General features: G+C 35.5%; 2 protein-coding genes across 3 annotated transcripts in view; both read left to right on the top strand.

The window, feature by feature from the left end:
- The window catches only part of LOC147506519 (protein ILITYHIA-like), a 36,882-nt gene extending 28,978 nt beyond the window's left edge, over positions 1–7,904 (top strand). The window contains 15 exon segments of the mRNA XM_086558639.1: positions 2–61; positions 151–265; positions 1,805–1,915; positions 2,015–2,152; positions 2,252–2,374; positions 2,479–2,550; positions 3,030–3,142; positions 3,675–3,833; positions 4,701–4,797; positions 4,896–5,078; positions 5,220–5,414; positions 5,489–5,668; positions 5,760–5,892; positions 5,995–6,073; positions 7,512–7,904. Coding sequence (XP_086414765.1) covers positions 2–61; positions 151–265; positions 1,805–1,915; positions 2,015–2,152; positions 2,252–2,374; positions 2,479–2,550; positions 3,030–3,142; positions 3,675–3,833; positions 4,701–4,797; positions 4,896–5,078; positions 5,220–5,414; positions 5,489–5,668; positions 5,760–5,892; positions 5,995–6,073; positions 7,512–7,554 — 1,801 coding nt within the window. The 3' untranslated portion in view covers positions 7,555–7,904.
- Positions 7,905–10,306: 2,402 nt separating this feature from the next.
- On the top strand, positions 10,307–14,407 carry LOC147506518 (protein neprosin-like). 2 transcript variants are annotated; one of them, XM_086558638.1, is made up of 7 exons: positions 10,307–10,735; positions 10,838–10,924; positions 11,260–11,520; positions 12,133–12,300; positions 12,470–12,523; positions 13,170–13,316; positions 13,615–14,407. In XM_086558638.1, exons 1-7 carry the CDS (start codon positions 10,532–10,534, stop codon positions 13,990–13,992), a joined length of 1,299 nt encoding a protein of 432 aa, XP_086414764.1. In that variant the 5' UTR covers positions 10,307–10,531; the 3' UTR covers positions 13,993–14,407. The 2 variants fall into 2 exon arrangements, with proteins under 2 accessions (XP_086414764.1, XP_086414763.1); XM_086558637.1 differs by having other exon boundaries at positions 10,350–10,735; positions 11,257–11,520.
- The last annotated feature ends 1,395 nt before the right edge of the window (positions 14,408–15,802 follow it).

Genomic DNA, 15,802 nt, shown 5'->3' with positions numbered 1-15,802 from the left:
GTGTCAGGACTGCTGCCATCCTGCCTCATATCCTGCCCAAATTGGTCCAGCCTCCTCTTTCGTAAGTTCTTTGTACTTCATTCTGGTTGCTTATTGATTTTAGAACTTTATTCTTTTTCACCTTTCTTATAGCTTTTTATCAATTTTCAGCGCCTTTAATGTACACGCTCTCGGAGCCTTAGCAGAGGTTGCGGGACCTGGCCTTAATTTCCACCTTGGAACCATTCTTCCAGCGTTATTGTCAGCTATGGGTGATAGCGACATGGTATGTAACTATTACAGTATTACATATTTATGATATGTCCCCCGACAAGTTTTTTTCCCCCCCTATTGATTGGTTTTCAACTGGAGAGGCATACATATTTTAATAACGTTTAAATTCACATGTCCACTGGACGTAAGCGATTGAAAGGAAATGTTAGTCTTGAAATGGGTTTTTCTTGTATCGAGTTGCATACTGTATACCAAGCTTTTTCTCTGAATTCTGCATTAAGTTCTTAGTATGTAGTTTGTTGACTGCATTCTATGTTGTTAACATTTTTAGTCTATATATTAAGGGAGATTCTGGGAAGTAGTGGCAACTTTTTCACACAAACTCGTGATCGTGACAGCAAGAAATTTTGATTTGGCTGATTTTTTCCCTAACAATATATGCATCTCCACAAAAGGGAAGCCATGTCCAAGTTTTGTGCACCCATCAAAAGTAGTCTACAAAGTGAAGAATTGTAGACCATCCATATTCACCGGAAATTGAAGGAGACATATAGTTTGATTATACATTCTGGAATAATCTGATTTGTAATAGAGATTATCTGTGTGGTGAGGAGACGATATCCGTAAGAAACTGATGTATACTCGAAGGAGGAAGCAATCTTCAATGATAAACACCAATGAAAGTTTATGGAAATACCCAAAAACTAGTGTTTGAATAGAAAAACGAATTCTCTTAATTCAATAATAATAATCAAGTCTGAAAATCTTAAGGTTTACATCTGCTTATATAGAGAACTAGTTAACAAATCCTAATCATAATAGAACTTGGGAAACTAAAATAGAAGCTAGTTTAATTCTAATTAACTAAGGATTCAAAATAGAAATAGAATAAAAGATAAACTCTAGCTGTAGCATTATGCATGTGCTGTGCACATGATAATCTATGGCGTCCTCGCATCAGAAACTTTGATACATTGACACGGATATGTGTGTGTCTGTGGCCGACATGGTGAAGTATTGAAAATTGAGGTATATCACATACAAAATGTGTCTGATATGTGTCCGACACGGACCATTTTTAAAATATGGCATGTCCATGTAACATGGATAAAAACCAGCTAATTCTAAAAGTTCTTAGTGTGTCAACCAAATAGAATCTGTTTCAGTCAAATTTATATGTAGCTACAACATGTACTTTCTTTCTCATTAAAGGAAAGTATTCATTAGACCAGAAGGAAAGTAGGTCGACAAAACCTACAGGAACACGAGAAAGGAGAAAACAAACAGAAAAATATAGCCAAAAGGCGAAACTCCTTGTATACCCCTAGTAAGAATTCTATGCATAACATCCTCTAGCCACAGCATATTCTTGTAGCTTTTGGAAGGTGGCACATATGACTAGGGACTACTGGAGCTTTGTATATTTGAATTATTACCTGTGCAGATTTCTTTGTAGTCAATAGGCTTTTTTTTTCACTGGAAACAATTCCACCCTGCTACATATATACGAGCACAAGTGTGGTACGTGTGATTTATTTCCAAATCTTTGGATTAGAGTCTGGTTGTACTTACAAAATATTAATATGTCCAGGGTGTTCAACAATTAGCGAAGAAGGCTGCAGAAACTGTTGTCTTGGTCATTGATGAAGAAGGCATCGAATCCTTAATTTCAGAGCTTCTTAAAGGTCTTGGCGATAACCAGGTGTGTTGACTCTTTATCTTGGTTGTAGTATAATTTCATTTTTTGTTGTTTTATCTATGTTTTTAACTGCTCTTGTATGATCTTTTTTCTTTGTCTCAGGCTTTGATTAGAAGAGGTTCTTCATATCTTATAGGCTACTTCTTCAAAAACAGCAAACTATATTTGGTTGATGAAGCCCCAAATATGATCTCCACCCTAATTATATTATTAAGTGATTCCGACCCAGCTACTGTCGCGGTAAGTTTATGTAAATGTTACTTTCATGAAATGTAATAGCAGCTTCTGTTTGGAGATGGTTTTTGTACTGCATCTTCAATATGTCCCGGTTATTAACAGGTTGCTTGGGAAGCTTTGTCAAGGGTTCTTGGCTCAGTTCCAAGGGAAGTTCTTCCATCATACATTAAGCTAGTCCGTGATGCTATATCTACGTCTAGAGATAAGGAGCGGAGGAAAAGAAAGGTTAGTCTTTCAGCCCTTTAGTTTAACTGTCAGGTATAACTTTCTGTTGTCAAAGTTTAACTTGGCTTTCAATTAATTTGTTTTCTTCTTTTGTTCCATTGCAGGGAGGACCAGTACTTATACCAGGATTCTGCCTTCCTAAATGTCTTCAGCCATTACTTCCTGTTTTCCTTCAGGTTTGAGCATATTCTCGTTTGAGACTTAATAACTTGTAGATTAACCTTTATTGTATACTTGACAATCCACTGATGAGAGAGACACGTTCATAATCTTTGCTTTTTGGATTGTTGATGCGATTGATGAAGGTGTCTTCAGCCAAGTTCTTGGGTTTGCTTCCCACCTTCACCAGGGAAAAGGGGGATGAGGAATAAAGTTTTAAATATAAGAAGAGTATAAATATATGGAAATTGTTGATGTGGTTGATTTTTCAAGTATCATTCAATAAAGTTAAATTGCTTTGAAAAGATTTTAGCAAGTTAGCGGTAAATTCTTGTATACGTTAAGATATTTGTCCACTTGCATATTACTAATCCCATATTTATTTGCTTTCCTTACACTGGCTCTTTCAATTCTTTACTTCTCCGTTCTTTCATGCATTTCTTATTTGATGTTTATTGTTTCATGTCAAATTCAAATATTCTTATTATTATTTCAGGGTCTAATAAGTGGCTCAGCAGAACTCAGAGAGCAAGCTGCACAGGGTTTGGGGGAATTAATTGAAGTAACTAGTGAGCAAGCACTGAAAGAGTTTGTGGTTCCCATAACAGGGTATTTAAACAATTGCATTTAGTAGATGATGTTGGTTTTTATTTTTTATTCCACTTAAATAACTGAATTTTAGAAGTCAATCTCAGTCATGATCATTTACGTATCTTTTTACGAGAGTATGACAACTAATTAAGCTTAAAGTTCAAGAATTTGAAATACTTTGAGCCTTTGAGGTAACCATGACCCTGAATTTAAATATAATTTGCATGTTCTTAATATAACTCCCAAAAATTCTTCTCACTTTAGTTTGAGTTTTGTTATTCTGATTGGTATGACATGATGTATGTGTACTTTTGTTTGGATTGGTTGGTTTTATGTCATATGAGACAATTGAATCTTTCACTAAATGTAAAAGCATATTCTACCTTTCTAAACGATAGTCAAGTAATTGTATCACACTTATGATGAATCACAGTTTAATTAACATTTTGGAATGGTTTATACATCATTTTAAGATCAGATTAAAGGTATATTAGATAGGTGCAGTCAATTTTCCTTTCTATGTATATTCATTTCATGATTTCTATTACAGGCCTCTCATTCGGATCATAGGGGATCGATTCCCTTGGCAGGTGAAGAGTGCCATTCTCTCTACTTTATGCATCATAATTAAGAAGGGCGGAGTGGCACTTAAGCCTTTCCTTCCCCAGCTTCAGACAACATTCATCAAGTGCCTGCAGGATAATGCAAGGTGGGTTTACAAGATATTCATTGTATTACTATTATTATTATTTTTTTTTTTTTTTGAAAAAAATAGAAATAAAAAATGTTCGTAGTATTAATACTTTTGGAACGTAAGATGTTATCACTTATTGGAGTGATTGGCCTAGTACTGTAACCCTTTATATTCTATGCATATTGTATAAACTTTTTGTTGCTTTGTTCAATTTGTTTGTCTTGTTATTTATTCTTCTAAAATTGTTCAGTCAATCCCGTAAAAGCACATATACGTTAAGTAGTTTTTTCTTGTTGGCCTTGAGTCTGTGATCCATAAAGTAATCACCTGCACTTCTCTACATTAAAAAGCAGCAATTTTGAGTACATTCAAGAAGGATATTAAGAAGGAAAAATACTAGTTTTTTAGAACATATATTTTATACGCAATTACTTGAAGTGATTAAACCATATGAATGCGCTCATGGTTGGTGTGCCTCAAACACATTGGTCTGAAACTTTTAGCATGTCTTTTGAGAAATACCGTGGCATGCTACCTAGTACATGTCGACGTTCTGCCATGTGTCATCCCCCGTCTTCTTCTTTATTTGTTGTTTGAGCATCTGTTACTTGTCATGCTACACGTGTTATTGGAGAAGAAACATGTGCTCATCATTCTTCACGATGTGTGCATAGCTTCCTTCCAAATTTTCTCTCTACTAACATGCTTTGTAGTTTACATAGATTGCACAGTGATAGTAAAGCCCCAATGAAACTTGAAGATAATGCTTTATTTGGTGAAATATATGTCCAAACTTTGGACACAACTTTTGTGTTAATTGCAGAAAATTGGAATTCAAATTATTTATGATGGTTTTCAATATTTGAGCTATTTCCAATGTAGGAATGTTCGTTCAACCTCAGCTCTTGCACTTGGAAAGCTTAGTGCCCTGAGTAGTCGTGTTGACCCGTTAGTTAGTGACCTCCTAACTAATTTACAGGTATTGCTTTCTGTTTCTCTATCTCTTTTTGGTAAATCATACTGACTTTACATACTAACTTTGGACCATCTACTGCTGACTTTACACAATAAGTTTAGGCATCGGATGGTGGGGTTCGGGAGGCTGTCTTAACTGCTCTGAAAGGTGTAATAAAGCATGCTGGAAAGAGTGTGAGCGCTGCAACTAAAACACGTGTTGTCCTAATCCTTAAAGATTTGATACATGTTGACGATGATCAAATTCGTAATTGTGCTGCAAGAGTATTAGGCACCATGTCGCAGGTACATTTCAAATGATTATCCCCTTTATCTTTATCTTTAACTTGATTATTTATTATATCTGATAGGTTATAAACCCAGTAGTTAATCTTCAGTCTCTATTACTGCTTGACGATAGATAGCTCGCTTATGTTGTAATTGTAGTACCTGGAGGACAGCGAGCTCCTTGACCTTTTGCGAATGCTTTCAAGTTCACTGTCATCTGCAACCTGGTTTATTCGGCATGGCTCCATCCTAACAATTTCTTCTTTGTTGAGACATCATCCTACTGGAGTTAACCTGTCTTCAGTGCTTCCATCTATTGTAGATCAGCTAAAAGATATTCTTAAAGATGATAAGGTATGTCTTCTCAGTAAGAAGTGCTTCCTTTGGTTTTAGCATTTTTTGTATTCACGTTCATATGTTTGAAACAGTTCCCTATTCGTGAGAGCGCAACAAAAGCTTTAGGAAGACTTATATTACATCAATGTAAAAATGAGGCCTCAAATTACGGCATTCAAGTCGAACTCTATCCACTTTTGGTATCAGCCTTACAGGATGACTCAAGTGAAGTCAGACGAAGAGCATTGTCTAGTCTCAAAGCAATCGCTAAGGTGTGCCTTTTATTGGCTATGTTTTCTGTAAACATTAAGGTCTTCATTATAGCATTTTATCTGAATTTGGGTATTCAATATTGTATTACAGGAAAATCCTGCAGCAATTATGGTTTATCTTCCCAACTTCGGCCCAGTACTAGCCGATTGTTTGAAAGATGGAAATACTCCTGTGCGGCTTGCAGCTGAACGATGTGCTTTGCATGTCTTCCAATTGGCAAGAGGTATATCTTTCTATGTGTGTGTCTATGTATGCAAAGTGCATTTGTGTCTGTCAAGAAGGTCATATGTTGGCTAACTTGTTACTATTTCAATATTTTTTATAGGTTTGGATAATGTCCAAGCTGCACAGAAATTTATTACAGGGTTGGAGGCCAGGCGACTATCGAAACTTCCTGAGAACAGGTACACTACTATCTTTTGGTGTTCAAGCATTTCTGACCTGTTGACCATTGCTTTATGAGAGATCTGCGCTGGTCACTAGGACCTCTATGGGTGTGATATCAGGACCTGAAGTTAGTTTTTTAGCCGTATAAAAATGTAGAATATTGAGGAGAAAGTTCTTGATCTCAAACCTGATTAGAGAAATAGATTAATATTAATAAATAGATCCAATCTAATTAGACAAAAATGTATATTTAATTTTAACATTAGTTTACAGGCATATGTGCTTTTTGAGTGCTTTAAAGTACAGTTTGTACTGGTGCCACACCCCAATTTTTTTTTTTTTTTTTTTTTTTTTTCACAAGGTAAACAATCATTCTATTAAAGAAAAGAATAGTGGTGGTTGCAAGGTAGTCCGAGCTATACAGTACCATAACAAACAAAAATAAAAGGAAGAAGAAGCTGAAAAAGAAATGCACAAAACAATGGTCCATCAACCATCCCAGATGACAGATTCCCATGAAATAGCAAAAGCCCCAATTGACATCTTCCTGAACCCTCTTGAATGTACTATTTCTTTGGTAATTTTTGTAAGAAGTCTGGGGCTTCTTACTGGAGGACTTCTCAGTGCACTTTCCCTTTTTGCTGCGAGTCTCTGACCCTAGCCTTAAAGAGACAAAAGGTCCCCTATCATATTGAATGTTTTCATAGTTGTGATGAGTTTTGAGCTATGTTACATGGACACCGTATTTTAAAAATAGTCCGTGTCGGACATGTGTCTGCATATCTGTGTCAGACACAACACACAACACATGCACATGTTGTATGTATATACCTCAACTGTTGGTATTCTGATGCATTGGACAATTTGTATACGTATCGGATACAGATGCATATTTCCGTGTCAATGTAACTTAAGTTTTCAGCTCTTACTTGGGTTTTTCTCTTTCAAGGTTTCCACGTTGAGTTTTTGTTTGTTTACTTCTTTTGATATTACCAAGGCCCAAAATATTTTTTGTGTCGACCTTTGAAATTCTGATTTATATCAGGCAATATTTGATGATAAATAAGGATATTGTCGCGTCCAGGGACAGCATCCTGTGAGATGAGACTGTTGTGTAAACAGTACTAGTCGGGTTTAGATGGTTTTGATGAAATGATTTTATTAGTATGGAGAATCATGTGCAAGTAACCCAATACATATGCATATACTCATATACAAGTCTAATAGGGAGGTATAGATACCAAAAAAGCTAAAATCAAGGGACATGGGGCAACCAACCCCTTGAACAATAAAAAATGGTTGCTTTGACATTGAATCTGTAGCTTAGTAGACCCAAGAAAAACCCAACATAACTCCAAAGAATACAAAGTTGATTAGGCGGAGTACTGTTTTCTTAATTCTATTTGTGTAGTTTTATCTGAGTTGCTCAACTTTTACTTGGATATGGAATTGCAGTGACGAGAGTGGCGATAGTGAAGATGACATGATGATCGACTGACATTTTCGTTCTTTGGCTCCCATTTGAATTTTGAAGTCCAGCATCTGGTTGAATGTTGTAGAGTTGCGGGAATTTTGTTCTATATAGATATATTTTGAGGGCATTTGAGTTTATAGAATTTTCTTCTTTTTTCCCACCCAAAGTTCCTAAAAAGGTGTAGTGATAATTTTTGAGCCTTTTGTCTTACTCATGTAATACATTCCACAGTTTCGTGTAAATGAGAAACAATATTTTACTGGGTGAAAAAAAAACAGCATGGTATGTGCGTTATGTTATTCTGCCACCTAAGATTGAAAGAGTATTGAAGTCAATTTTGCTTCTTAATATTGATAATAGTTGTGCAGACAGAATTCAGGTGATTGGTCTTTGAACTGGGGTAGTATTAGAGATAAAGTATCCTGTTGTATTATAGCAGTGTTTCTTCGTTTTGTCATTTGATACGAGCTTCTTGTGTTTACTTTACCGAACACAAATATTTTTGGATGGCTATACGGGGCAATGGGTATCCTCGCTTTCTTTGAAGTGTATGGATGCAAGTTCAGTACCTAGCGGTTTCTATGCAGATAATCTTGCCAAATGTGGGACCATTGATTGGAGTATGATATGAGTCCAGGTTGTTTTATTGGGAAATTTCGGAATAGAAAATCGTGTAACTTAGATTTTGCTTAGTAATGTTTTTGTGTGAACTAACAAAGTGTTTCTTCTGCCACTGAGTTTTTCGGAGGGAAAAATAAGTTGTAACGGGTAAGTAAAATTAATGGGTACGCTTGGTATTATGGAAATACAAGCAAATTTGTAAAGTTTCATTTTGGAAACCCTTACCCAGCAAATCTTTCTAAATGAAAACTTAACCCGGAAAATATAGTTGCTTGGGTCGATCCAGATTGAGTGAGGTAAGGCGAGCAATCCGGTGAGATTATCGGGAGAGACTTAACAAAGAATGGAGGTCCTTCATTTTTTGAAAAGTTTTACCAATAGTTTATGAGGGGAATAGTTTCCAGTGGTCTCCCCTTTACACGAGTTACCAACCACCCGGAATCTGCCAAACAGGTGGAAATGTAATGTTTCTAAAACAATGTTTTGCTCCAGTTTCCGGGGAGCCAATATGTTGCTATAGATGGTTTATAGTGGGTCATATTTAATTTTTCATATTCGAAATGTTGTGACTTCTTGATCGATTAGACAACTTTTTACATTTGTATAGTACCTCAAATAGGCTTTGGGGGATTTTCTCGAATTGTATTAAAAGTTTCAACTGTTCTACTATTGCAGTGGCCAGCTACTTATTAGTAGTGTTGTCTAGTAGTGGACGAATTAATCATGTAAACACCAAACTAAAGCCCTGTTCTTATTTCTTTCCACAACTATGGATTAGTAACTGTCCCAAAGAGATGAGACGTTCCAATCAGAAATCATGATGGGTGTTTTGATCTTGAGTCAGTATTGAGTCAATTCCGTAGTTTCAGGTGGACAGGCTAAATTTTATGTTGCCTTAGAAGCATGCTAGAATCGATAATGGAAGTCTGGTTCCTATCAATGTTGTATATTTAACTGGCAACTTAATACCTCAGTCTACCATGTGCATATGGTGAACAGCGCACTGAAGAACGAAACATAGAATTTCGGTAGCATTTTTTATTCTCCGAAGTATGTAGTGTACTCCACGCCTCAAACCAAGAATTTATATTAGAAGTTTCTCCTACCAAACCAATTACCAATTTATAATTGAACAAACAAAACCTTTGACTTTGGCAAACCCAAGACTTCACAGTTGAAAACAAAAGATAAATGGAAAAGATAACAAGAAAACAGAAAAGAGTTGCTCGAATGAAATCCATTGGTGAGCATCGAAGATGACTACAGGATAGATATGAGCCTTCTACTTACTGCGAAGCAATTGCTTTGAAACTGATTTTCGTATCTTATGTGAATTCTTGGCAAGAAAACTAGGATCCCCCAATGAGTTTCCATTTCACGATGAGTTACAAATGTTCAATTAGATGACCTTGTCTAGTTGTCTGTTGTCACGCTTATAATAACGGTTGGGCATGCAGTATGAGTTGAAGGTTATAAACAAAATGTCTTTTGCGGCATTTTGTTCAATGGCTGTAACTAGTCAGATTAACGCTTCAAAACGCTTTGATGCCAAATTTTGATTCTGATTAATTGAATGGCCAGCAAAAAAATTTAGTGTTTCACAAGACAATTTTGCAGTAGGATAGTTGACTTCCAATAGTAAAGCCTTGCTAATGGAGAAGAACGTGTATATCGATCATTAATCATTAGGAATGTGAAGAAATACTTATGTGTTAATTAAGGTTAATCTTATTCAGACCCAATCCTAAATATGATTCTCTCAATGCAAAACGTGTATATCGATCATTAATCATTAGGAATGTGAAGAAATACTTATGTGTTAATTAAGGTTAATCTTATTCAGACCCAATTAAATATGTGTTCAAAACCCGCCATAATTTGTTAATGTGTTCAAAAACATTTGTATTCCGTACTTGTGAAGTAGTGGGGAATAACGATAGAAAAGTCAATTTTTAGAAAATAAAGTAAAACAATGGGCAGTTTCAATTATATTTAAAGCTTATACTGAGGTGGCAGATGGGATATTCAAGGAGTAATAAAGGGTGTGTAGTCATGGGTAGGTCAAGTTTTTATAATGCTTTGAAGCCACTGTTTCAATCTGGTGGGAATTCAAAAGGTGATGGAGATATAGTGATAATGAGATGATGAAGCTGATGGGGTTGTGTGCAGGTTAATGAACATGCATCCACTACCCTTCTAAGGCAATTAAGACAATACACCAAGACAAGCCAACTTCCTCAATTTCTTGCCATTGTTGGTGTCACTGTTTGTAGTGTTGCCGCCATTAACAAGGCTCTGATTTAGTTGTGCCCTTTGTCATGTTCTTTTACTAGTAATGGTGTTGTAGACATCTCAGCTTTTCTTGGTGGCACTGAATGAAATGGAAACATTAAGGACAACAAAGAGAGACTCTTCTTTCTCTCTTCTTGTAGTCATGTGCATTGTATTCATAGTTTTCTTTGAAGGTTCTACAGCAGTGTTGGCTTTGAATTACACTAATTATAAGAGAGTAAGTAGCTTGAGACTTGAAAGGATTCACAGACACTTGAACAAAATCAACAAACCAGCCATTAAGACCATTGAGGTATTGTCCTTAATTATTTCTGATTAATGTTATTACTGGTGATCACATATGATTCTTGTTTCTGCATGTGGTCATTATTTATGTTTTCGTTGATCTGTGTAGAGCCCAGATGGAGATATTATAGATTGTGTTCACAGACACAAACAACCAGCTTTAGATCACCCTCTTTTAAAGAACCACAGGATCCAGGTAAGAGAACTCTCATCTTCTTCTTTTTTTCTCTCTCTCTCTCTCTCATAGTCTCATCTCAAAAAAAAGAAAAAAAAAAAAAACATTATTTCATACAAAAGTATGAAGTACATAAAGATCATCTACACCTTGAATCTGACCTACCCACCGCAGCAAACTAGCTCACGCAGACAATATTATGAAGGGGCTAGTTCATTGTGAAAGATCAAATGTGGCCATATGTTATTCACGTACAGCTGAACTATAATGACCACACAACGCTAATCATATTTTCTTTGATTAGTCTTATGTTTACTTTTATTTTCATGATTGTAAGTGATTTATGTGATTAGCAGAGGCTGCCACCAGAAAGGCCGAGATTTAAAGTGAGCAAGGAAGAAAATGTGATGAAAAATTACAATGGGAGTGAACATGCATGGCAAATGTGGCATCAAAGTGGTGATAAGTGTCCCAAAGGGACGGTTCCAATAAGAAGAAGCTCAGTGCATGATGTTTTGAGAGCAAAATCGTTGTATCATTATGGGAAGAAACCAACTAGGCTTCATCTTGATAGACGTGTTGATGCACCAGATGTGGTCAGTGGCAATGGACATGAGGTTTGTGATTTCTCGTTCTCCTGTACGTTAATTAACATGTATGTTCAAAAACAAACTAAGAAGAAGGTCTCACAATATAATTACCTTGTTCATATTCAAACTAGAATATAATTAACATTGTGGATTAGTAGAAGAGACGGTTAAAAGGAATATATCTAGCTCAAATTGTGTTTACAAAAAGAGGGTTTGTCATTGGTGGACGACTGCATATTCAGTTACCTAGTCACCTAGAGTCATTACATAAAACTCAGAACACGTACCAGTATAGTTTTGGCTTGCTTAATTAGTTTACAGACTGGTTTGTATCTTTTCCATCCTCTCTTTTTTTTCTTCGATTTTTTTTCTTTTTTCTTGACTAATTTAAATTTGTGTTAGGATTGAAGAAAATGTACAGTAGCATAGTCCTTGATTAGTGTCAGTGTTGAACTGGAACCTAATAAATTGCGTCAAGTTTTCTTCAACTTAATGAAAGAGCAAAAAAAAAGTAAAATATAAATAAAATAAAATTGTGTTAATTTCTTTAACAACTTGCTGTTAAACTTTGTACTTTTTAATTATCAAGCTTTGAATTTCTTATTATTTTTCTTTCTGTACATGTGTATGTGTTAATAGCATGCAATTGCGTACACGGGAACATCGCAAGAAATATATGGAGCAAAGGCCACAATTAATGTATGGGATCCAAAAATAGAAGTGGTGAATGAGTTTAGTCTTTCACAGATTTGGGTTCTCTCTGGATCATTTGACTCAGATCTCAACAGCATAGAAGCTGGTTGGCAGGTTCTTAACTTCTTCTATTTCATCTCGTTTGCTTCAAGAGCTAGTGCATTTGTGACACATTATCCCATGTTTGAAATTCAATGAAAAGTTAAACTGTTGTTAATGAACCTTGAAACCCGTAAAGATTTGATTAAGAACATATTTTGAAGCTGTGATTCTTCTTGGTCAGGTCAGTCCGGAGCTTTATGGGGACAGTAGACCCAGATTATTTACTTATTGGACGGTCAGTTATCTTCCTCTACTTGTTATTTTATTTTGAAGAATCAGGTGGCCTTGTCCAAAGATTTGGTTACAACTTGCAGCAGAACACTCTCTGCATTTTCAATATATGAGACAGAGGTTGATAAAAGCTGGAAATTATATAATAGACAGTTAAACTTATATGACACAGTTATAATTACTTGACACTGAAAGTGCACGGAGTATTTTGCGTTGCAAGTTTTAATACTACTGAGGCAGTCAGGCAGTCAGGCTGTCAGGCAGACAATATGCTCCATTGTAGAAGTGCTATTTGACAATTTAAAAATGAATTATTTCATTTATATTTGATCAAAATGTGTTTTTGAACCCCTTGAACATTCAGCCGATTGTTCTAGTGGGAAAAGGAATGTTTCAAACCTTAGTGGTTTTCTTGTTGGTAAAAGGTTACCTTGGCCTAGGTGGGAAAGGGGGTCATTGTCCCAAGTACGCATCTTTTAGGGAAAATCGTATTGGAAATGTTGAGTGAACTATTTCAAAATAAGCACTCTTAAGAGAGTGTGAAACTGTGAACGATAAAATGTTTTGCTCCCATTTCTTTATTTACCATAGAGTCATTTGTTAGCCGATTAAGTTATACTAAGCTAATAAGGATCTCTGTTATATTACAGAGTGATGCATACCAAGCAACGGGCTGCTACAACCTTCTTTGTGCTGGTTTCATACAAACCAACAATAAGATTGCTATTGGAGCTGCTATATCTCCTGTCTCATCTGTCTCAAGCAATCAATATGACGTCACCATTCTCATTTGGAAGGTTTGTCGATCTTAATTCTATGCGCAGCATCTAAGAATTTTTCCATTTTACTAGAGATATGATTTCACAGATTGATCTCATGTTATTAGTATTTGAAGTTTTGAACACAAAAGTCCACACCCTTGTCAGAAGAACAACAACATTTTGATATTGAAAACTCCTATCTGTACTACAAAAGTTGTCAACTGACACATGAACCAACTTAGCTAGTTTCTTATATAATTTCTTAAATAAATAATCAAGTATGGTAAAATTGATATTTCAATTTCAGTAATCTGAAATGCTAGCCACATTACAGGATCCAAAACTAGGAAATTGGTGGATGGGATTTGGTGAAAACACACTAATAGGATATTGGCCAGCAGAGCTATTTACACATTTAGCAGATCACGCAACCATGGTTGAGTGGGGTGGTGAGGTGGTGAACTCGCGGTCCAATGGTGCACACACATCCACTCAAATGGGTTCTGGCCATTTCGCCCAAGATGGGTTTGGGCGGTCCAGCTACTTTCGGAACCTTGAAGTTGTTGATGCCGATAACAGCCTCAGCTCGGTCCAGGGCATCTCAACTCTTGCCGAGAACACCAATTGTTACGACATCCAAAGTTCTTATAGTAATGAATGGGGTACACATTTTTATTTTGGTGGACCTGGGAATAATCCACAGTGCCAATAGCTAAATTTATTGTCAGCTTAATTTTTGTAATTTGTTTCTTCCATCCCTTTCTCCTTTCTTTCTACTTCATATGACAAGATCGATCTTCTTATAATCAACAGTGCAATATTTATGTTTTAATCATTAAATGTTTTTGAGGGGTGTGTGTGAATTGGTAGTCCACAGTTCACACACACCAAAGATCTCAAGACCATCTTAACGATAAAAACATACAAATTTGTACTTTTTATTGCAAAATCGATTTTGTCATATCAAGTTTGTTCCATACATATATTGCAACTTTCAACTGTCTAGTTCATTACTCGTACTTCATTTGTCATGTAATTATTTTTTTTCATATTGAAGACTTGGTAATTTTGTATGGTTTTATGCTCCAAGAAAGTGAAGTAAGATACAGATGGTTCTTTTTGGTCAACTAATTAATTATTTGGAAATACATTCCTCAAAGCAGGATTGTATGATTCACATCCTGTCACTCACATTATAAAGGGACATGCCGATGCTGCTTTGATAGGATACACAATAAAATATTGAGTTACGTATCGGTGTATTTTTGCTTTGACGAGTGAGTGCCACTCTATAAAACACCAGTTAGAACATGTACACTAAGTCAATCTAGCGGCATCAATTAAGAGCTTAACTTCAACGTATGTTCAATGGGTTTAATGGGTGTTAGTGCCTAGCATTAATGCGCATCTGATTTTGAGATGGTTACCCGCACAAGAAAGAGTTCCACAAGAAAACTATTATATGTAGTGCTGATCAAGTCAAAGGCGGGGAAATAAAGGCAGAAAGCACAACAATGCATTCAATGGCATTTAAGAAGAGAAGTTGGAAGCTGCCCTTGTTCAATTAAGTAACGGCATATACGCAAGTACTGGAATCTACTCATACTGTCATACATTCACAGTTCACCTTCATCGATTGCAAATTTCCAGTTTCAAGAAACCTGCTCTTATTATACTTAGCACAATTTCATGGTTGATTGATATGTTAACTTGAGAAAGGAAGTGCGTGTGCACGTGGTACCTGATAGGTGTGTAATATGCTTTAGCACAACGAGAAAATTGGGTATAGGTATACATATGCAAATTTCTTAAGTTTAGAGGAAATAACAAACTTTTTTTTGTTTTTCTTCTATAAAAACTGAAATTTGACATCTGTCTCATACTGACTTTTATAATTTTGACCTCTTTTATTACTCAAAACTAAAAAAGCCAACTACCAATAAAAAAAAAACTAGGAACTAAATCAGTTACCAAAAGAGTAGTGGGTTAATCAAAATAACTAAAATTCATTTGAAATCTACAAAATTCCAATTAAAAGTGAGATGAATTTCTGGAGAGACCAAAACAATGTGGAAAACATCAATTTCAAAAACGGAAAAAATGTATGTTGATTACAATTAATTTCAATATAGCTTTAACAATTTAAAATGCATCTATGATAATTTTGAATAACATGTTTAAGCTTTGTTTGATGTAATTCAAATTGTGAAATTGTGAAAAGACAAATAGTTTTTTTTATAAGACAATTGTATTATTTGATTGTAGTACATCTTGGAGTAATACACATGCGCCCTTGCCTGATGAGTGGCCTCGATTGACACACACACCTACAGCCTGGGCACATTAGATTTTAGTATTATTTATTTGTAGAAGAAATTGAATGAAAGGGTAAAAAGGAAAAATAAGAAATTTTAAAAACAATTATTACACCCAAAAAGTGACGTTGCTAAAATTGGAATAGAATCAAAAGATAATATTGGTTTTTTCTAGACAAAAACACACTAAAGAAAGTGTCTAGAGCC

The sequence above is a fragment of the Coptis chinensis genome, chromosome 4 (assembly GCF_015680905.1).
Source record: "Coptis chinensis isolate HL-2020 chromosome 4, ASM1568090v1, whole genome shotgun sequence".
Lineage (NCBI taxonomy): Eukaryota > Viridiplantae > Streptophyta > Magnoliopsida > Ranunculales > Ranunculaceae > Coptis > Coptis chinensis.
Note: the sequence above shows the minus strand (reverse complement) of the source record. Positions and strands in the feature narration are given on the sequence as shown.